Source organism: Hemitrygon akajei, chromosome 12 (assembly GCF_048418815.1).
Source record: "Hemitrygon akajei chromosome 12, sHemAka1.3, whole genome shotgun sequence".
NCBI classification, from domain to species: domain Eukaryota; kingdom Metazoa; phylum Chordata; class Chondrichthyes; order Myliobatiformes; family Dasyatidae; genus Hemitrygon; species Hemitrygon akajei.
The window spans coordinates 69,566,394-69,587,403 of NC_133135.1; the positions used below are offsets into that span (position 1 = coordinate 69,566,394).

The 21,010-nt window shown below is 38.1% G+C and overlaps 2 protein-coding genes and 1 long non-coding RNA gene across 8 annotated transcripts in view; 1 reads left to right on the forward strand and 2 right to left on the reverse strand.

Moving 5' to 3' along the window:
• The window catches only part of LOC140737188 (WD repeat-containing protein 47-like), a 61,160-nt gene extending 53,221 nt beyond the window's left edge, over positions 1–7,939 (reverse strand). For 2 of the 4 annotated variants that reach the window (XM_073063431.1, XM_073063430.1), the window contains exon 1: positions 7,506–7,757. In XM_073063431.1, coding sequence (XP_072919532.1) covers positions 7,506–7,531 — 26 coding nt within the window. In that variant the 5' untranslated portion in view covers positions 7,532–7,757. Of the gene's footprint in view, positions 1–7,505; positions 7,758–7,921 lie in introns of those variants that run through there. The other 2 variants (XM_073063433.1, XM_073063432.1) reach the window with 2 other exon arrangements.
• The window catches only part of LOC140737189 (uncharacterized), a 44,417-nt gene continuing 31,295 nt past the window's right edge, over positions 7,889–21,010 (forward strand). Inside the window, exon 1 of the long non-coding RNA XR_012101072.1 lies at positions 7,889–8,127. This is a non-coding gene — a long non-coding RNA (uncharacterized lncRNA). The remainder of the gene's footprint in view (positions 8,128–21,010) is intronic.
• LOC140737186 (calmodulin-regulated spectrin-associated protein 2-like) overlaps positions 11,612–21,010 on the reverse strand; it is a 165,407-nt gene continuing 156,008 nt past the window's right edge. For all 3 annotated transcript variants that reach the window (XM_073063429.1, XM_073063428.1, XM_073063427.1), the window contains one exon: positions 11,612–20,472. In XM_073063429.1, the coding sequence (XP_072919530.1) occupies positions 20,170–20,472 (303 nt within the window). In that variant the 3' untranslated portion in view covers positions 11,612–20,169. The remainder of the gene's footprint in view (positions 20,473–21,010) is intronic.

A 21,010-nucleotide genomic window follows, 5' to 3' on the forward strand; every position in this document is an offset into this window, starting at 1 on the left:
TGATATACACTCAGTGTCCATTTTATTAAGAACAACAGCTTATTATTGCAAATATCTAATCAGCCAATCATGTGGCAGCAACTCAATGCATAAAAGCATGCAGACATGGTCAAGAGGTTCAGTTGTTGTTCAGACCAAACACCAGAATGGGGAAAAATGTGATCTAAGTGACTTTGTGGGAATGCCAGATCTCCTGGAATTTTCACCCACAACACACTCTATAATTTACAGAGAATGGTGGAAAAAATAAAAAAATATCCAATGAGTGGCAATTCTGTGGGTGAAAACACCTTATTAATGAGAAAGGTCAGAGGAAAATGGCTAGGCTGGTTCAAGCTGACAGGAAGGTGACAACAACTCAACCTACGCAGTGAGTTGCAGAAGAGCATCTCTGAACACGCAACACATCGAACCTTGAAGTGAATGGGCAGAAGACCACAAATGCACACTCTCTGGCCAATTTAATAGGCCCAGGGGATATCCAATAAAATGATTATTGAGTGTATTTCAATAAGTTTGAATGAACATGTAGGTAGATGAATTAAACGTTTGTAATTGATACCAAGATTGGTGGAAGTGTGGATTGTGTAAAAGACTATCAGTGGTACACACACAAAATGCTGGAGGAACTCAGTGGGCCATCTCATTGACTGTACCCCTTTCCATAGATGCTGCCTGACCTGCTGAGTTCCTCCAGCATTTTGTGTGTGATGCTCGGATTTCCAGCATCTGCAGACTTTCTCATTTGTGATTTAAGACAATCAGAGAATACAGTGGGATATAGATCACCTATAGCTCTTGGCAGAAAGAGTAATCTAGGAAAGTGTGAGGTGTTCCACTTTGAGAGGTCAAATGAAAGGAGAAAGTATATAATTAACAGTATAATCTGTGACAACACTGAGATATAGAAGGATCTCGGGGCTTGGGTCCATAGTTCATTGAAAGTGGCTATGCAAGCAGATAAGGTGGTAAAAAAGGCATGTGGCACAATTCCTTTCATTATTGAATTGAATTGACTATATTTCTTACATCTTTCCCATATAGTTGAAGTCAGAAGTTTACATACACCTTAGCCAAATACATTTAAACTCAGTTTTTCACAATTCCTGACATTTAATCATAGAAAACATTAAGTTAGTTAGGATCACTACTTTATCTTAAGAATGAGAAATGTCAGAATAATAGTAGAGAGAATGATTTATTTCAGCTTTAATTTCTTTCAACACAATCCCAGTGGGTTAGAAGTATACATACACTTTGTTAGTATTTGGTAGCATTGCCTTTAAATTGTTTAGCTTGGGTCTTGGGTTTTGGGTAGCCTTCCACAAGCTTCTCACAGTAAGTTGCTGGAATTTTGTTCTTTTCCTCCAGACAGAACTGGTGTAACTGAGTCAGGTTTGTAGTCCTCCTTGCTCGCACACGCTTTTTCAGTTCTGCCCACATATTTTCTATCAGATTGAGATCAGGGCTTTGTGATGGCCACTCCAATACCTTGACTTTGTTGTCCTTAAGCAATTTTGCCACAACTTTGGAGGTATGCTTGGGGTCATTGTCCATTTGGAAGACCCATTTACAACCGAGCTTTAACTTCCTCGCTGATGTCTTGAGATATTGCTTCAATATATCCACATAATTTTCCTTCCTCATGATGCCATTTATTTTGTGAAGTGCACCAGTCCCTACTGCAGCAAAGCACCCCGACAACATGATGCTGCCACCCCCATGCTTCACGGTTGGGATGGTGTTCTTCAGCTTGCAAGCCTCACCCTTTTTCCTCCAAACAATAGTCATTATGGTCAAACAGTTCAATTTTTCTTTCATCAGACCATAGGACATTTCTCCAAAAAGAAAGATCTTTGTCCCCATGTGCACTTGCAAACTGTAGTCTGGCTTTTTTATGGCAGTTTTGAAGCAATGGCTTCTTCCTTGCTGAGCAGCCTTTCGGGTTATGTCAATATAGGCCTCGTTTTACTGTGGATATAAACTTGAGTACCTGTTTCCTCCAGCATCTTCACAAGGTCCTTTGCTGTTGTTCTGGGATTGATTTGCACTTTTCGCACCAAAATACGTTCATTTCTAGGAGACAGAATGCATCTCCTTCCTGAGCGGTGTGTCGGCTGCGTGGTCCCATTGCGTACTATTATTTGTACAGATGAACGTGGTACCGTCAGGTGTTTGGAAATTGCTCCCAAGGATGAACCAGACTTGTGGAGGTCCACAATTTTTTTTTTGAGGTCTTGGCTGACCTCTTTTAATTTTGTTTGTAAACTTCTGACCCACTGGAATTGTGATAATAGTCAATTAAAAGTGAAATAATCTGTCTGTAAACAATTGTTGAAAAATTACTCATGTCATGCACAAAGTAGATGTCCTCAACATCTTGCCAAAACTATAGTTTGCTAATATGAAATCTGTGGAGTGGTTAAACGATGAGTTTTAATGACTTCAACCTAAGTGTATGTAAACTTCTGACTTCAACTGTACATGAGTAAAAATCTTTATGTTATGTCTCCATCTAAATATGCAATGTGCAATCATAGTAATTTATAATAAATAGAACAGTCAATGTAACATAAAATACACTCAAATCAGCGTGATTTAATCAGTCTGATGGCCTGGTGGAAGAAGCTGTCCCGGAGCCTGTTGGTCCTGGCTTTTATGCTGTGATACTGTTTCCTGGATGGTTCTAGTTGAGGTGACTCGGGTCCCCAATGATCCTATGGGCCCCTTTTACAAACCTGTTTTTATAAATGTCCTGGATCATGGGACGTTCACAACTACAGAGGCGCTGGGCTATCTGCATCACTCTCTCCAGAGTCCTGTGATCAAGGGAGGTACAGTTCCCATAACAGGCAGTGATGTAGCCAGTCAGGATATGTTCAATTGTGCCCCTGTAGTAGTGTTATTATAAAAGCAAGGAAGTCATGGTGCAGCCGTATGAAACTAATCAGAACACATTTGGAATAATGCATGCAGTTCTGATTGCCCCATTATTGGAAGAATGTGGAGACTGTGGAAAGAATGAAGAAGAGGTTCAGCAGGATACTGTCTGGATTAGAGAGTAAGCATTACAAGGAAATGTTGGACCAACTTGTGTTGTTCTTCCTACAGCTTGGAAGCTGAAGAAAGACCTCATAGAAGTTTTTAAAATTATGAAGGGTAATAGATAGGGTGGGCAGAATCTTTTCCCCCAGGGGAAACACCAAACATCAGAGAACATGCTTTTAAGTTAGGTGGAGGAAGGGGGGGGGGGGGGAGTTTAAAAGCGATGTGGGAGCAAGTTGTTTATGCAGAGAGTGGCAAGTGCCTGGAATGGGTTATCATATGCAGTAATGGAAACAGTGGTCTGGTAGAGCTTAAGAGGCTTTTAGATAGACACATGAATATGAAGGGAATTGATACATAGGGATGATACAGAGGAGAAGGATACTTAGTATAAATTGCCAACAACACTGGCACATTATAGTCCAAATGGCCTGTCCAGTGATGTACTATTTGTCCCTCAATCAATGTCACTAAAAAGAATGCTGACTTAGAAATCAAGAGCAGGAATAGGCCAATTGACCCATCAGGCTTGTTCTTCCATTTAATGAGATCATGACAGATTTTATAATAAACTAACTTTGTATTCCCTTTTACATACAACAACCCTTCACCCTTTGCTTATTAAGTATCTATGTGCCTCTTCATTAAAAACAATCAAAGATACAGCTTCCACCAGTTTTCCCAAGGATATAGCCCAAATCATATTCTGACAATCATACATTTGTAATTCAAACAACACACACAAAATGCTGGAACTCAGCAGGCTGGGCAGCATCTAAGAAAAGAGTACTCTTTTCCTAGATGTTGCCTGACCTGTGAGTTCCTCCAGCATCTTGCTGTGTGTTGCTTGGATTTCCAGTGTCTGCAGATTTTCTCTTGTTTCTAGTTCAAATTTGTGTCCTTTCTCTTAACTAATTGTAAAGTCCTGAATTAGCAATTATCTCCAAATTTACACATTTTTTCTGCTATGCTTTGTTTTGGAGCCTTCTTAAAAATTCATAGAATATAGCAATAAGACAAATACTACCTATTGACCTTGCCCCACCATTCACTGAAGCTGGTCTTTTTCTTAATTGTTAAATTGATATATTTAACAAATTCATAAATATACTTACTAACTCAAGATCCACCTCACTCAAGGCAGAAAATTACAAATACTTCACAAGTCAGAATCATACAGCATATACAGAGACGTATGCAGTACAACTCTGATAAATAGCGATACTTTGGATTAAAATGAAAGTGGGTGGATTCACAGATTTGTAGTTAACACTGAGATTATCATGCCTATCTATACTAATCCCACATCTGCTTTATTCTCATATTCCCTTATACCTTACTCATTCAAATACTTGTCAAGATGCTTGTTAAATGTTACTGTTCCTGAGTCCATCAATTCCTCTGGCAGCTCATTCTAGATACTAACTACACTCTGAAAAATTTACCTCTCACATCTTCTTTAAATCAGCTCCTCCTTGACCTAAACCTACCCCCCAGCTTGAGACACTCCTACTCTGGATATCCATCTTATTTCTGTCGCTCATATTTTACACACCTCTAAAATGACAATTCTCAACCTTTACTACAGGGAAAATAGATCCAGTTTATCCAACCTCTGCTAACTTAAGCCTTGTGACCCAAGCAACATCCTTGTGAATCTTTTCTGCACCCTTTCTAGATCAATCATTTGATAAAACACCAGTTAAACCACAAGTGGAGCAACCAGTTCTGCATGATCACTGTACGGGCTGGAGAATAATGGTGATGAAGGTCTTTGATTGTTTATAATTTTCCTTGCATTCTGAATTAACAGGTACTTAAAAATCCTGCTTCTCTAAGGATAAACTGAGACTTTGATTTATGGTAGCTAGAAGGATTAATAATAGGCATCCGTTAGTCTCATGAGACCATGGATTTGCGCCTTGGAAGGTTTTTCCAGGGCGCAGGCCTGGGCAGGGTTGTATGGGAGACCGGCAGTTGCCCAAGCTGCAAGCCTTCCCCTCTCCACGCCACCGATGTTGTCCAAGGGAAGGGCACTAGGACCCATGCAGCTTGGCACCGGTGTCGTCGCAGAGCAATGTGTTGTTAAGTGCCTTGCTCAAGGACACAAACACGCTGCCTCAGCGGAGGCTCGAACCAGTGACCTTCAGGTTACTAGTCCGATGCCTTGTCCACTAGGACACGCGCCAACACTAGCAGGATTACTCTGGTCTTTATAGTGGGTTTTCAACCCACAACTTTCTGACAAGCTGAAGTGCAATCTTAAAGCTGTGCAGCACAGGAACAGTTATTGATGTTTAACAATTCTTTATCATCCACACTAATTGCTTTTGCCAAGTACTTGGTCCATAGCTTTCTATAGCTTGGCAATTTGAGTGCTTGCATAGATAATTCTTCAGTGCTGTGAGATCATTCTTGAATACTTACACACTCCAGTCAAGTATCTTAGATCTTTTAGGTTTTGATGTTTCTGTTACTGGTAAAAGTAATTTACAATCCATTCTATCTATGCCTCTATCAGCACCCTGCTCTGCCTCCTCAACTCAGAGGAAAACAAACCGAGCTTATCCAGTCTCTTCATAAATAAAACGCTGCCTCACAGACTAAATCCTGGTGGAGTCCTTCTGCACTTTCTTGAGTGCAGAAATATACTGATTCCAGTTAAACAATGTTGAGTATGATGGCAATTCTCTGACCCGGTTTATGTGCCATCACTGATTAACAAAGATTCACCAAAGACAGTGGGCATAAGCTGAAGGCAGCATACCCTACACAAATCATATACCTTCAGGATAACAAAGGAGAATGTAAAATCAAATAAGCAAAAAATGCTAGAAATCTAACAAAAACAAAATGCTGTAAATACTCCACATCAACCTGGACATCTTGTCAAGGGAAAAAGCTTTCAGTGTCAACTCCAAGATCTAAAAATCCTTGTTTCAAGAGAATCATTTCTCTTTCTGTTCAATTTCTCTTCTTTCCCACTGCAGCCAAACTTCAATGTGTCCAATCCAAGTATACCACTTCTCTACGCTATGTGATCAAAAGTCAATGTTTTGCCCATCAACAATTAAAAAAAACAAAATGCTTTCTAATTAACCCCCTCCACAAACTCCAAATGTCCCAAACCATTTTACAGCCAATTAGGTACTTTGAAAATTATTGTTTTTTTAAAATACAGTAAGCACAAAGCCAATTTGGCATAAAAAGCTCCCACAGTCGGTAATGATATATTGACCTGACAAATTTTGGCCAGTATACCTTCAGCAAGCATCTCTTCTAAAATCCATTTATAGAGAGTGCTCCCAGTGCTGTTAGGTACAGTGCTCCAGGAAAGATGAAATGACTGAAATCAACATGGACAATATCAGTAACGTGACTGTCTCAAAATATTCAATTAAATTTGTACAGTACAACTCAGATCTGACCATGTGAAATAAATATAGAATGCTGGAAACACATAGCAGGCCCAGCAACATCTCTGGAAAGAAAAAAACTGTTAACGTTCCAGGTCAAAGGATCTCATCAAGGTTATCTGACCTGAAACAACACCTGCTTCTTCAGCAGATACTGCCTGGCCTGCTGAGTGAATTCCAGCACCTTCTGTTATTTCATACAGTTCTATACTATTTTTCTTTGATCACTTCAAACTTTTTCAGATGTTCAAATACTACTCTACAATAGAATTAAACCTAAATTTAGTGCTGCTGGTTATGGCTTCCATCTTTTCAACCTGAACCAACTGGTCCTGATAACCTGATTAAAATCCTTTGCTTTCAAATATGTTAGAGGTTGAGTCTCGTTGCAACACAAAATGAAGAGAGAAAATACTGGAAATACTTAGATCAGCAGTCCTGAAACATTAGCTGTTTCTCTTCCTACAAATGCGGCCTGACGTGGTTTTAACTTTAGATATCCAGTATTGTCAGTTTTTGTTTTCAGTTTTCTACTTTATTGTAGTAATTTCCCCGATGCTAATACTAAATCTAAAATGTTAACCTGTTTGTTTATTTTGGGAGGCAAGAGGTTAATGGTAAGCGAGTTATTGAGCAGGGCTACTTTAGTGTGACTTTCCAGCGTGATTCTTATTTGTTTTGGTCCAAATAAATAATCGCAAATTGAAACAAAGACCAAATTTAGCTTCATTATTGTGACTAGGCGGGACAAAGACCGATCTCCTCGCCAGAGTCGTAGATCGCAGGTTACGGACCGCACGGCCTCACTCCCACCATCCCACTGGGGCATCTCTAACGGTTTCAAGGGGCATTAGCCCTCCCCAAATCCCGGAGCGTGGGGCTTGGGAACTGTCAACAGAATAGATCGGGTCCACACAAAGTCGCCGCCGCGCTAACTTATTCTGGCGGCGGGTTTAGGGTGGGGTTTATATATGAGATTCCCACAAAGAGGGAATACTGGGCCACTGGGCGATCGAGACCATCGCCCTCGCACAACGCACTCACAACTTCAATGAACTGCTGCAATTCATACCCGTCCGCTGGCAAATGACTGGAGAGCCCGGCGAGCGGTGTCCTTCGTTCGCCCACCTCGCCTCGGTTTATCGCCGCTCCCTGCCGACCGTTATTCCTTTCCCCATCGCCGGTGGAGAACAGCCACGGCCCAGCAGCAGGGCAGGAAACGCGCAGTGCGCCTGCGCGCCTGTCGCCGCAGCAACGAGGCAGCGCGGCCAGTCTTGACAGGTAGGAGAGGGCAGACCGGCCGGGCCGGGTGGAGAAGGGAATGAGCCGGGCCGGGTGGCGATGACCGGGTACTGGCCGCCCCGCTGCGGCGGCTAAACAAAACCCGGCGATGCGCGGATGGACACGGCAGCGGCGAGACGTAACTCGGATAAAGAACGTTCCAGATGCGCCCCGCTTACCCGATGAGTCGCGCAGACTGCCGCTCGAGCTCGCACTGGGTTGGCGGCGCCGTTGCCTTGGCGCCCGCGCTGCTCGCATCCAATCAGGGTGGCCGCCCGGGCGAACCTTGACTCATCAGATGCCGACTGGATCCATGACACCCCCGTGATCCGGCTGTTCGCACATCGGTGCTGCTTCTCGCAACGCCGCGTTAGTCTTTTAAATGGTTAGTCTTTCTATTGTGTTCTGTTCAAAATAGTCTCATCGTAATCTAGTGTATTTTCCAACATTTTTACTTAATATCTGAGCTTGTAGCATTTTTTCAGCCCATGCGGGGTCCAGATTTCTTAATTTATACATAATAATGAATAACCAGAAGTGATTATGTAATGGTTGGGAGAGAATAAATCATAAACACAAGAGATACAATACTGGAAATCCAAGCAACACACACAAAATGCTGGAGGAAATCTGCAGGTCAGGCAGCATCTATGGAGTGGAATAAGCAGTCAACGTTAGGGGGCGAGACACCTCCAGCATATGTGTGTGTGTGTGATGGCTGGAGAGTATGTTTAAATCATACATTAAAACTGAAAATGATGGTTACACACATCAGGATAGACAGCACCTGTCATTGGGAACAACATTAATATTTCGGGTTGCCAGCTTTTCATCAAACGAAATGTTTAGGGCAGATGATCAGTCGGCGAGCTATACAAATGGGAGGTGGTGAATGAATTCGGGAGAAGATGAATGCACAGATAAAATACCGTGTCCAGCTTGACTCGTGCTGTCCTTTGCATAAACATGTGTTGTGCTTTGTTTACTGCTGTTAATATGCTTTTTAGGGCACATAATAGCCTTAAAGACTTCACATTAATTTTAACAGTATCGGTTTGTCCATGAAGGACCATCAACACGAAACATTAACTTTATTTCCATCTCCACAGAAGACGTATGAGTATTTCCTACACTGTTTCTCTTTCAGATTGCTATGGTCTCTAACTTTTGTTTCTTCAGCTTGTACCTCACAGATCCAGTTTTTTTTTTAAAAATATCACATTCAATCTTCTTTCATTGTTTCTATTTACATACCTTTTAGCCCGATGGTATGTGCCCTTCTCTGAAGCTCAGAATAAATTTCATTCTGAAGTTTACTCATATGAAAAATTAATACACCAGAACATTAATTATGTTTTTTCTCTTAGTCAGAATTTTCTGTTTTACTTCTTGATTTTAAAAAAATTCTGCTCATCTAATTTGAAATTCATGGCAGTATTTTTAATACATATCTTTGTACAAAGCCAAACACAAGGAGAAACCAAAGATACTTCTGTCCCCATCTAACATACATCACCATCACTCTCCTGTAATTACACTTGAAATTTGTAATGATTAAACAGATGCTGAACAATTATTAGATCCACATACAATTTTTTAAAATATACAGTATGTTTTTGCACTTTATAAAATCTATTCAATATACTTAATTGATTTACTTGTTTATTTGTTATTATTTTTATTTTTTTCTCTGCTATGTATTGCATTGAACTGTTGCTGCTAAGTTAGCAAGTTTCATGTCACATGCTGGTGATAAAAAGCCTGATTCTGTTTCTGAATTTGAAATAGACTCACATAATATAGTCATATGTTGGGTTTCAAGGGTTTTTGAGAGGGAGAATAAGGATGTAGAAATGTCTGGGTCTTGGGTAGCAGAATGCATGGTTGTTAATGTTAGATGAAGGAAATAAGGGCTTAATAAAAAGCCAGAAGTGGAACTTGGCAGACATTGTGAAGTGTTATACTGCAGGTATGTGGTAGGTTACAGAGATAGTAAAGGTAACGCCGTGGTTGGACTTCCAACACAAGTTTACATTTGGGACATTACTGGACCAACAGCCAGTGTGAATAGTGGGGAAATGGATCAAATAACTGAGCAAAAGTTAGGATACAAACAATAATTTTGAATGAATTCTACTTTGGACAGTGAATTTAAGACCCATCCAGGAGAAATCACAATAATTCCAGTCAAGAACATGCCTTTTAAAGAAGACAGATTTAAGTGGTGCCTTTCAAAGACATATGGCATACTCAGGGCATTTATTACCAATTAAGTTTTTTTTTTGAAGTGGAATCACAAATAGTTACAGGAAATCTGACATTAAATATGCACACAGGAAGCTCTCACAGACAGCAATGTAATAATGGCAAAATAATCTATGTGGTAATGATTGAGAGATAAATGTTGGCCAGGACTCTGGTTTTTCCCTTTGCTCTTCAAAATAGTGACATGAGATCTTTTATCACCTTCTGAGTGTGGACAGATTTAATACCTCAACCAAAAGATAACGTGTCTCTGCCTAGCAGCTGCAATGAATTGCCAGCTTGGATTATGTTGCACTAATTTCTGTTCAACATCCTGAAAAAAACCCAGAAATTTGGCTTCCTGGAATTTCTTCAGCTTTAATTAAATGGAAATTTGCTCCCACAAAAAGAAAATAGCAAATAACAATCTGAATTAAAGAGCTGTATTCTACACCAAATGGACAACAGTATAGTGAATTGACACTGGAATTTTCTATGAGGGCAAATTTAGGTTATCCAAAGTAGTGCTCATTCTGCTTCCTATTTTGAAAATGACTATTAATGGCTAATTTTCCTAAAAAATAGAATTCTGTTGTACATTAAAATGCCAAATGGTAATGAGTGTAAACAATTGGAAATTCGCTTAAATAATTACAACCTGGGTGAAGTCCTACCTCACATTGCATAATTCCATCTTTATATATAAAAACTAAAACTTCAAAGTATCTATCATTTATGCATATTACAAAGAGCATGCAATCAAGGAGGGTTTTCAATTTTACCTACTTATATTGATGTTATAAAAATGCTTTAAAATATCCAAAGGTATGAGTTTTAATAATAGAAATAACATTAAGAAAACAAAATAAAATGTTTTCTATTGCACCTAACATCCTGTTTTGGATTAGTATAAATTCACAAAATTTAGATGTACAATTTTTCTGTTAGAGCAGTGCCCAAGATGCTTTTGCTGGAGTGCACGGCTGATGGCACAAAGGTATGAAGAAATATGGCATAGCACAGATGTAGAATGGAAAGTATTCTGATTGGTTGCATCATGGTTTGGTAGGGGAACTCATAAAGTATAGGAATGCAAAAGTTTCCAGAGAGTGGTGGACTCAGCTACTTCAATTACAGCACAACTCTGCCCACTGTTGAGGACATTTATAAGAAGAGATGTCTGAGGAAAGTGACAACCAGCATTAAGAACCCCAACAACTATGCCATGCTTTCTTATTGCTGCCATCAGGTCCTTGGAGTGACATGAAACAGTCTAGTTCTTCCTCAGGCTCCATTTTCCTCGGCTTGTACTGATATATATAGTTTTGACAATTGTGTTTATAATAGCACAAATACTTTACAGGGAAAAATCAAGTGTACAAGAAAATATCGATGTAATTAATTATTTACTTCTTTGAAACACCCAGCAAATCTCCAAATGAGCACAATTCTGTATGGCAGAATTTGAACATTATTATTTATGTTGCAGCACTAAATTGAAACTTAATAGTAAATCTAAATTTGAGTACACCTAAATCCATAACAGAAGCAAACACACAGCTAAAAGTAGATTCTTAAGACTATTCCAGTCATAATTTACGCTCTCCAAATAAGACCAAATAATCTCCAAGATCTCATGCTTTATTTACTTTATTCAAAGAAAAAATATTCCACAGTACTATTGTCTAGCAAACTAAATGATGGCATGACAGAATTAGACAGCACAGCATCCGATAAATTGAAGCAGAGCTCCATTAAAGTGGACAGATTACCAAGTTTGAACATAGAACACACTGTACATTTAGCAATGAAGGCTAAGAAAAATTTAATAGTTCATTCTGGCTTTAAAAAGCCAAAAGTTTCTGTAACAGTCAACTGAGATAAAACTACAAAGACAGAAACCAAAAGGTTTCAGTAACTTAATGACTGCTAAAATTACTTTGGATTTCATGTTTTATAAATATAGCCATGATGAAAGCACCAGTGTTTCTGACAGGATGGAAAACCACACTATCCCCAAATGAGCTACTCCAATAACAACTGTAATTGAATAAAAAAGCTACAAGTCTAAGGCATGGACATATACCTCTTTCCATTTCTTTCCTAGACCATAATTCATAAAATAAAATTATTAAACAAAGACATTAAATTAAAAATGACTATTCTTGTTTGTGAACACACTGCTCAAGCTTTCTCCAAGTACAATAATTATCATACGTGAATTGCAGTAGTAATGCAAAGTCTTGCCCCTTTGTCAGTTTATTGCTCCTAAACCTCTTATTAATAGCTTTTGGTTTGACATCTACACTTTAAGAAGAAAGTTATTTTGAAAGCCATCTTTTAAATATAATTAACATTTGATAATAGGAAACAGTATATTTGGGTGGTATACAGTATATGCATTAACATCCAGATTTGGAGTCCCATAAACAGCATAATGATGCAGACATCAAAAGAGAAAACATCTTGAAATGGTTCTGAATACCTCTGGCACCCAGTAACTGAATGGTTTTGGACTAAAGATCCAAGAGGAGATTACTTGTAACTACTCCTAACATTAAAAAAAGTCACTCAACAGAAAGAGGAATGTGCAAAGATAGAAGGAACATAAATTATTGGATTTTGTAACCAGGTTTGTTAAAAATTCCAAGGTTTGGACAATTTTTGTTTTAATTCAGTTCCTAAAAGCGTTGATCAAATTTGATTAATGGTACTAATTATTTTTTGAGAAACAGTTGCCATCCAGGAGCTTTTTTGTGGGCTTAGAACTACATGATTAACTTGCAAAATGTGCTGATCAAAGCAAACTCCTAATGTTGGTTTTATGTACAAGCTCAGCTATACAAATCAATACACAGTTTATGCTTTACATACAACCTCAACTTTGGTAACATGCAGACTGTATTATGGTGTTATTTACTGCAATTTCCAAAATTAAATGAGACTCTCAGTTATTGATATAGGTCCAATAACTAGGGTTTTACATATAGTTAACATAAGTACAAAATGAATGCATAAATTATATTTAAATATTAAGATGTTTTGCATATTAATTTTATATCTAAAGGACTTAAAGCCTCTGAGCAAATAGAAGAGAAATTGCTAAGTGATAAAATGCTGAAGCACTGAGCATTCTTTTTCTAGCATGTATAGCATTTCAACTGGCAGACGTTGACTACAGTTGGGCAATGGTTAAGCAAATTGCAGAGGATGGGAGAAAAATCAAGACAATCACTATCGCAGATCACACACAGGAACTGGAGAGTCTCCCCCTTCCTCCCTGCTACAATGACTGCCGCAGCACAATTATCAGCTATGCTGAGCACATGCAGTTTGAGATTTTAAAACGCTTCACATAGGTGAAACCAGAATTTTGGCTGACAATAATTTCAGTGCACGAATCAAAGAGTTAGTGTCTTCACCTGAATATTTTCCCTACTGTTGGACAGCAGGGAAGCATTTCTAAAATTATATGGAAACTCTTCATGTCATATCACACAAGTACAGAACATAATTAGAATCTAACAAAAAAACAGATTTTTTATTTCTACCAGCATGCATTTCCTTATCCACAAAACAATATATTTGAAATATGAAATTAGAATGAACATGTAGTATATATTAATCCTATTTAAATTTTCATTCACGCTGCAATATTGATGTTCAATGGTAATTACTTTCCCATTCTGCTTAGTTCAATGCAGCGCATCTTGCCCTCCACTGTTAAATAATGCCACGTAAGTTAATGCAAATTTTTAAATCTTCGTGTTCCAATTTATTCTGTTCCCAATACTCTTAGTATGTTAGAATTTGAGAGAAATCAGTGCAACGCCAGACAAATCCTATCGTTCAAGAAGAAAACCAAATATCAAATCACTCAGTCTGCAGTTTCTCGTGTAACTGTGCTGGATTTGAAAATATACCTAAAGGTTTGCTGACAAGTAGTAGAAAAACTACAGCAATTGTTATCAAATAAATTGTCAGTCATTGTAAATCTGTCTCAGCAGCCCTGTGAAATTGTTCCCTTTTATGGGCCGGGGTGGAGAAGGACTTCATTTTTAGAGAAAAGTCCTTTTTTGTTATACACCCAGCATCTTTTCAATTCAGTCTAGGAAAACTTGCTGTCTGGATTGCAAGTTTTGAAAAACATGGGGAGTAGGCTTTCACCATCAAGGAAGTAGGAGTGGAGGTGTGATCTGGTAGAGTTATGAAACCAATCCAGCACATGAGAAAGACCAGTTAAGTGTTGGGTAAGCAAGAATTCTAATGTGCAAGGTAATATTGAGAGCCAAATGCAAACCCAGGTGACATTGTAACCCATATTTTGAGAAAATATACCATTGTGTATGATGGTTAATTAAGTTGCCCCTTCACCTTTCTGCCTCCATCCAAATCTTCCTAGAAAATAGAACATCGGATTTGGCATTGGGAATTTTCAGAGACTCATCCAACCTAATACATTTCACTTTTAATAACCATGTATGGACAAACAAAAGAAAACAAATTCTAGCTTAGTAAATGTGGGACGTGGAATGTTTGGAGACTGAATGATATAGCATCATCCATAACAGAGAAAAAGCAGATTTCCCAGATGTTTTGTGATCAGTTCCAAAACAGTCACCTTTAATTATATCCACTGATAGTATGACTTTTAAAAATAAATTGATATTAAAAAAAGAATCAATGCCACACATTATTTCAAATTTAGCTGAGAAGCCAAATGTACAAAATTTGATTTTTCTCTTGTTGTCCCCATTCTATTCCTTGTTGTCCTTGGGAAACAAATTATTGGAAAACAATACATCATAAGAGTTACCATTAAAAAATAAAAGTGAATTTCTGAAGAAACCTCTCCAGTTGAAAAATGTAACTGCATTTTAAATAAGGTTGTACAGGATAGCAGCACTAAAAATTGTTTGCATGCATGTCAATTTAAAGCTGTCCTAATCACAACTAATAATGACTCCTGTTTTCAGGCAAAAATTGGTAGCAGATAAATTACCAGCTTTTAACGAGAACCTGCAGATGAAAACTGCAGCAAAAGAAACCATCACTACAAAAATGGCAGAAATGGAAAGCAGCAATAAATTGGAAATGCAAACAGTCAAGCACAAGTATAATCTCAGCATTACAAACTGCTGCTCTAATCACGTTCAACACAAATTAAAAGTTTCACATATTCTCTCTCTCTCCAAGAATCTCCTAATTGTGCTGATATGGCTCCCAATTAAAAACGATCACTATTAGGAACTAATTACTGTATTCCTTTTCCTTAAAACCTGACATCTAGTCTCCCAACTGGTTTCCTCACTGAGTGGGCCATTCTTACTTTCATTCAAAAACTCAAAGTTTAAATTATTTTTTTAAGATACTAGAGCAACTAATTCAAACTTTTAATGTTCATTTTCTTGGTTAACAACATCTTTTTTTAAATGATTGATTTACTCATTTGGTTGTGAAAATGGACTACTGCAGGATAATGGGCATTTGGGATATTTAGGAAATAAAGGTAACATGTAGAATATAGGCAATTTAAAATTAAACAAAAACAGCAGTAAGGAAAACAGTGGTAAATGGAAAAGAAGAAAGACTCCTAATGTTTATTTTTAAATAGTTTATGACTGTACATTTTAATATAACATCTCCAAAGACCTTTTAGTAAGATGTACAAATACATAATTATAAAAGAAACAAATCTGGAAAATTGATGAATAGAAACAGAATTCAACGTGACTGAAATTGCCAGGATTTGCTGGCACTGAAAACTAACAGAAACCATTTTGCTAATCTAACTGGCCAAATAGTCATGAACTACACCATAGAACAAAGTTTAGAATTTTATTATATCAGTGCCATTTCAACAATTACTTCTGTTGCTAGGTTTAAAATTATTGTTTGTTATAACCTATATACATGGCAAACTTTCATAAACTACTTGCAACAAGAAAGATTTGCTCAAGTTATTTATGGAAAAACCTAACATGGTCTGATAGAAAGGTAGTCAAAAGGAGCAGGAGAAAGAAAGCAAGTGCTTGAAGGAAAAAACTAGGATCAAGCAAGCCATGAAAATGTATACCTGTCAGAATAGCACTCCATGGCTCCATAAACTTCTAGAAAGATATGAAGCTATTCAAGAAATAGACGCTGGTAAAATCTTTCCATCGTCTTGGGCAGCAACACTGGTATATATCAGTGAGGAGATAAACTCAAGAAAGGGTTTGAGGCACAGAAATAACTTGTCATACCAGGAAAAAAATATTATAGGAGAATGTAGTGAGTTTCCATGGAAATGTGATCAAATCACAGCCTCTTCATGCAGGATGCATGTAATTTCATATAAGATCTGTTACAGTGATATTTTGAAATCAACTGAAGCAAGACACATAATTTCTAATTCTTAGATTTCAAATACATTAGACTGAAAATAAAGCGAAACCTTGAATTGAACACACAACTGCAAGGGGGACGAGGCAGAGAATGTCTACATTGTGGGCAGGGGTAAAGATGGCTACCGGTTGATAACACATAGGGAGAGATATAATTAGTCTATAGCATAGGTAAGGGTCACAATACATGGCAAAGAGATTGAAGGAAGGGGGAAAAAGAATAGCAGCATGTTTGTCAAAAGGGATGATAAGTGTTGTTGTCATAAATGAAATAAACTAAGACCTCAAATCTATACCAGATGGACAGTATTGTTAAAAAGTCTTTGGCACATATTATATATACAGTATACCTAGGGTGTTTAAGACTTTTGTTATGTCATGTATTACATTGTACTGCTGCAGAAAAAAAAACTGATTTCGTGCCATATGTGAATGATGATAAACCTGATTCTGATTAGGTCTCTATTGTTGACTGGAACAGGGAAGGGGGCAGGGAGAGGGGAATCATGTTTGGGAAAAGGAGAAGGCTGATGGGAGGGAGCAGAAAGTACCAGAGAGACATTCTGTAATTGTCAATAAACCGATTGTTTGGATTCAAATGACCTTGTCTGGTATGTCTCAGGGCTGAGTGTCTGCACCCATGCCACACCTCACCCCTGGCACTCCTTATCTTCCACCTGTCCCACAACCCTCCCTCTGCACTCCACCCCCCTTCACCATTCCCAACATCCTTTACTCCCGCCAGATTTACAAACTTGCTCTCTGCTCCACTTTGACAAATACAAAAGGCACCCTTTATATATATGCGCCTAAAACATTTGCACAATACTGTAAATCAGGGGTGTCAAACTCATTTTAGGTCACGGGCCAGATTGGGCAAAATGCAGCTTCATGCAGGCCGGATCAGTCGGACGCGTGCGAACGCAGCTTTCGTTGCCTCTGTTTTTTCAGCCTGCTCTCATGTGTCTCAGTCTCTGCTACAACTACAAAGTGTTTCACTTTACAAATTCCGTTTCTTATGAAGAAGACTGCCGAGCAAGACTGCCAAATAAACACTAAAAACCCTGAAAACCTGGTACCTGAATAAACTCAGCATTAGCCATATCATACGCCATAGGCGCTTCGATTACTGGGGCCAGCTTTAATAGTAATTAGATATTATCTCGTGGGCCAAAGATAATTCCACCGCGGGCCGGATTTGGCCCGCGGGCCTTGAGTTTGACATATATGCTGTAAATAAAACACAGCATGAGGAATCTAATGGCATTAATCAAAATGGACCGAGATACAGACATGAAATAAAATGGTCAGGATAACCCAATCATGGGGAATGTGGCAAGAATTCTGAAGCTGTTGACAGTAAAATATAAAAAACCTTATAAGCAATTACTCTGCATTATTAAATTTTAAAAAATTAAGAACAGTATTTATACAATTGGTCAAATTTTAGAAACACTTAGTATGCTGAAAAAGTTGTTCCACTAAAAGAATTATACTAAATAGAAATTAACAAGTTCTATTAGTAGGGAAAGTAGAGTATAGAGAAAAAAATTATATGGCTGAAGAAAATGCAGTGAGTATTTTCTTTGGCTGGGGATGTGGGCATGAGAGTATTCGTGTGCAATTGACTCAGCAGACAAAAAAAAGATTTTGCTTTTTCTGGAATGATGCTGAGGCATATTGTGCAAAAGAAACAAGATTATAGATTAATACTCCACAATATTCTGGAGCAGCCCATTTTAGAAGTTACAACAGCTGAGCAATTTGGAATGGCATGTGAAAATCAATAAATTTTCCATTTGCGGGAAATTTAAATCTGATATAAAAATCAGTAAATACCAGAAAATTCAACAGTTCTGGTGGTATTTGTATGGAAAGAGAAAACTGATTCAATGTTTCAGGTCAAAGTGTTTTTAACAAACAATTGTGGATCTTCAATGTTTCCTTCTCACAAATGTAGCCTGATCTAGTGTATTTCCAGCATGTTCTGTTTTTACCTTGGAATGGCATATGGCTCGTCACCATAGTGCAGGGGTGTCAAACTCATTTTAGGTCACGGGCCGGATTGAGCAAAATGCAGCTTCATGCGGGCCGGATCAGTCGGACGCGTGCGAACGCAGCTTTCGTTGCCTCCGTTTTTTCAGCCTGCTCTCAATTGTCTCAGTCTCTGCTATAACTACAAAGTGTTTCACTTTACAAATTCCGTTTCTTATGAAGAAGACTGCCGAGCAAGACTGCCGAATAAACACTAAAAACCCTGAAAACCTGGTACCTGAATAAACTCAGCATTAGCCATATCATACGCCACAGGCGCTTCGATTACTGGGGCCAGCTTTAATAGTAATTAGATATTATCTCGCGGGCCAAAGATAATTCCACCACGGGCCGGATTTGGCCCGCAGGCCTTGAGTTTGACATATATGCCATAGTGCATAGCCTCCAATTTCAGTGGTGCACAAAAATAATTAATCGTAACATGGTGTTACTTTCCAACAAAATAAAATTAGCTGGAATATACTAAAAACCAATACATGCAATTTACAAATGGAATGAATTCTGAAAAGATGGGAATGTGAATTGTGCTTCTCCAGCTGTAAGTTTTTACCACTCAAAAAAGACACAAGGTTCAATAGTCTAACTACTTCTCTAACTATGTAATTAAAACAATTAAAAAGTCTACTTCCTTTACCATTTTCATTACTTTTTCCCCCAAGTCAACTTATTTTGACTCACCGTCTAATGCCACTACAACTGATCTGATGTTAGATTTTAGCCTCTACATCTATTCATTACTCACAATACAATAACAATTACTAGCCATTCTGGATGTACAGGGTACACTGTGGCTGTTAAAATCAAGTAAAAAAGCAGAACTACCAAGCAAATACCATTTCTCATGAGACAACTGGTTTGCATATCCGTAGCAGAAGCACTGGGAATGCCAGCACAGATTTTAAGGATTCTTGCCATATCTTTAATGCACTGGAGTGGAAATTTGTCCTACATCACAATATAGTAATGTATGCATGTTGTACTCCACTTAAAGAAATTCAGTTCCACTGAAATCATTGGAGCCAAATGTGAGTACACATGACTTTATTGCCTTCAACAGAGGACAAATTTCTGCTTTGTCATGTCAATGATGCTGTACTTCTAACACTGAAAACCTAAGATTTTTTGGGTTACCTTGTAATACTGTTATAAAACCTGCTTCAAACATATATTCTGGATCAGTGCCAGGCCAGTAGCTTTGTATTTAAGTAAATCAATGCAATATAGTACTCTTTTGCACAAATCAGCTAACATCAGCACCTTTATGCAGATGTGGCTAATACTGAAGAACAACAAATATTAACGACTGAATGATATAAAAGACCTACCCTTTAAAACAGGAGCCAAATTGTATGACAGTTGTAAAAACATAAAAAATGTGAACAGGACAAAAAAGTGTTATTGACTAGTTTAAATATGTATCATTCAGATTAACGATTCTCCAGTGTACCAAACGAGTTATGGTAGTGATGTTACAAATTGTCAATTTGCATGATCAAGCTAAAATAAAATTACAACAAATCATTTTACCTCTACTTGTAACAGTGTTGTCCATCTAAGACCCCTATCCTATACATTCCAGTTGTGCACATTAAAAGCAGAGTCTGGTGTCCAGTTTCAACTGTATGTACTAATTTATAAACATAAGGAATGCTCTGGGCAACTAGAAAACGCCTTGTCCTCAAGCAGTTACGATGAAGTGCAATTGCTTAATGCCATTACTACTTTCATGATGGCTGTCCTCACTAGGACCTTGGAGTGAGCTTTTTGGGAGTGTTGGGTCTTTTATGCTGCCACAGATGGCCGTGGATGATTATTGCGTCCACACAGGCAGATAATGATTTGGCAGGAATGCGACTAAACTGCTTGCGATCTGAGTTGTATTTGTAGAGTCCCTCAATCATTTTCCTTCCAATGTTTTTGGGTCCTATTCCTGCCAACTTAGTGATTTCTTCAGTTTCAGGATTGTAGGTATAGAGTGATCGGAATTGGCAACTGGCGTCCCGGAAAAGGATCAAAAAGTTATTTGCTTCAGAATTTTCCATTTCCTAAAAATACAAAAATATAGCCATAAGAATACATTTTTGAAAGGACCTTTGAATATATTGTATTACAAAACTATTGATCAACTTTTTCTACATACACAGTGAGGGAAGGTCACACAACAATGGTCTTTGTACTAAGAGGAACCTGTCTTCACATTAAACTAAATATATGCCTTAGCTAGAATGGCGCAGGAGTTGCACTTTGAAGATTTTCAATTCAAAGATCAGACTGTATACATAAAAAAACAGACTGATGAAATTTGGGAAAGGCAAATCACGGGAAATAGCTAACTAGCAATATATAGTGTACTCCACCCACTGCATTTTTCACGTTAAGATGATTTGCAGTAAAATGAATAAGCTTTTTCCATGACCAAAGAAGATACAATTTGAGTATGATACACTACTTCAGTTCAGCGAGGAAATATGAATCTAAATAGCAATGTGGCACTTGAACTGAGGGGCTTGTGAGGCCTTTTCAGAGAGGAGTTAGGAATCAAGCCCATTGCTGAGAGTTTGGAGCTACATACTAGCCTGTTCC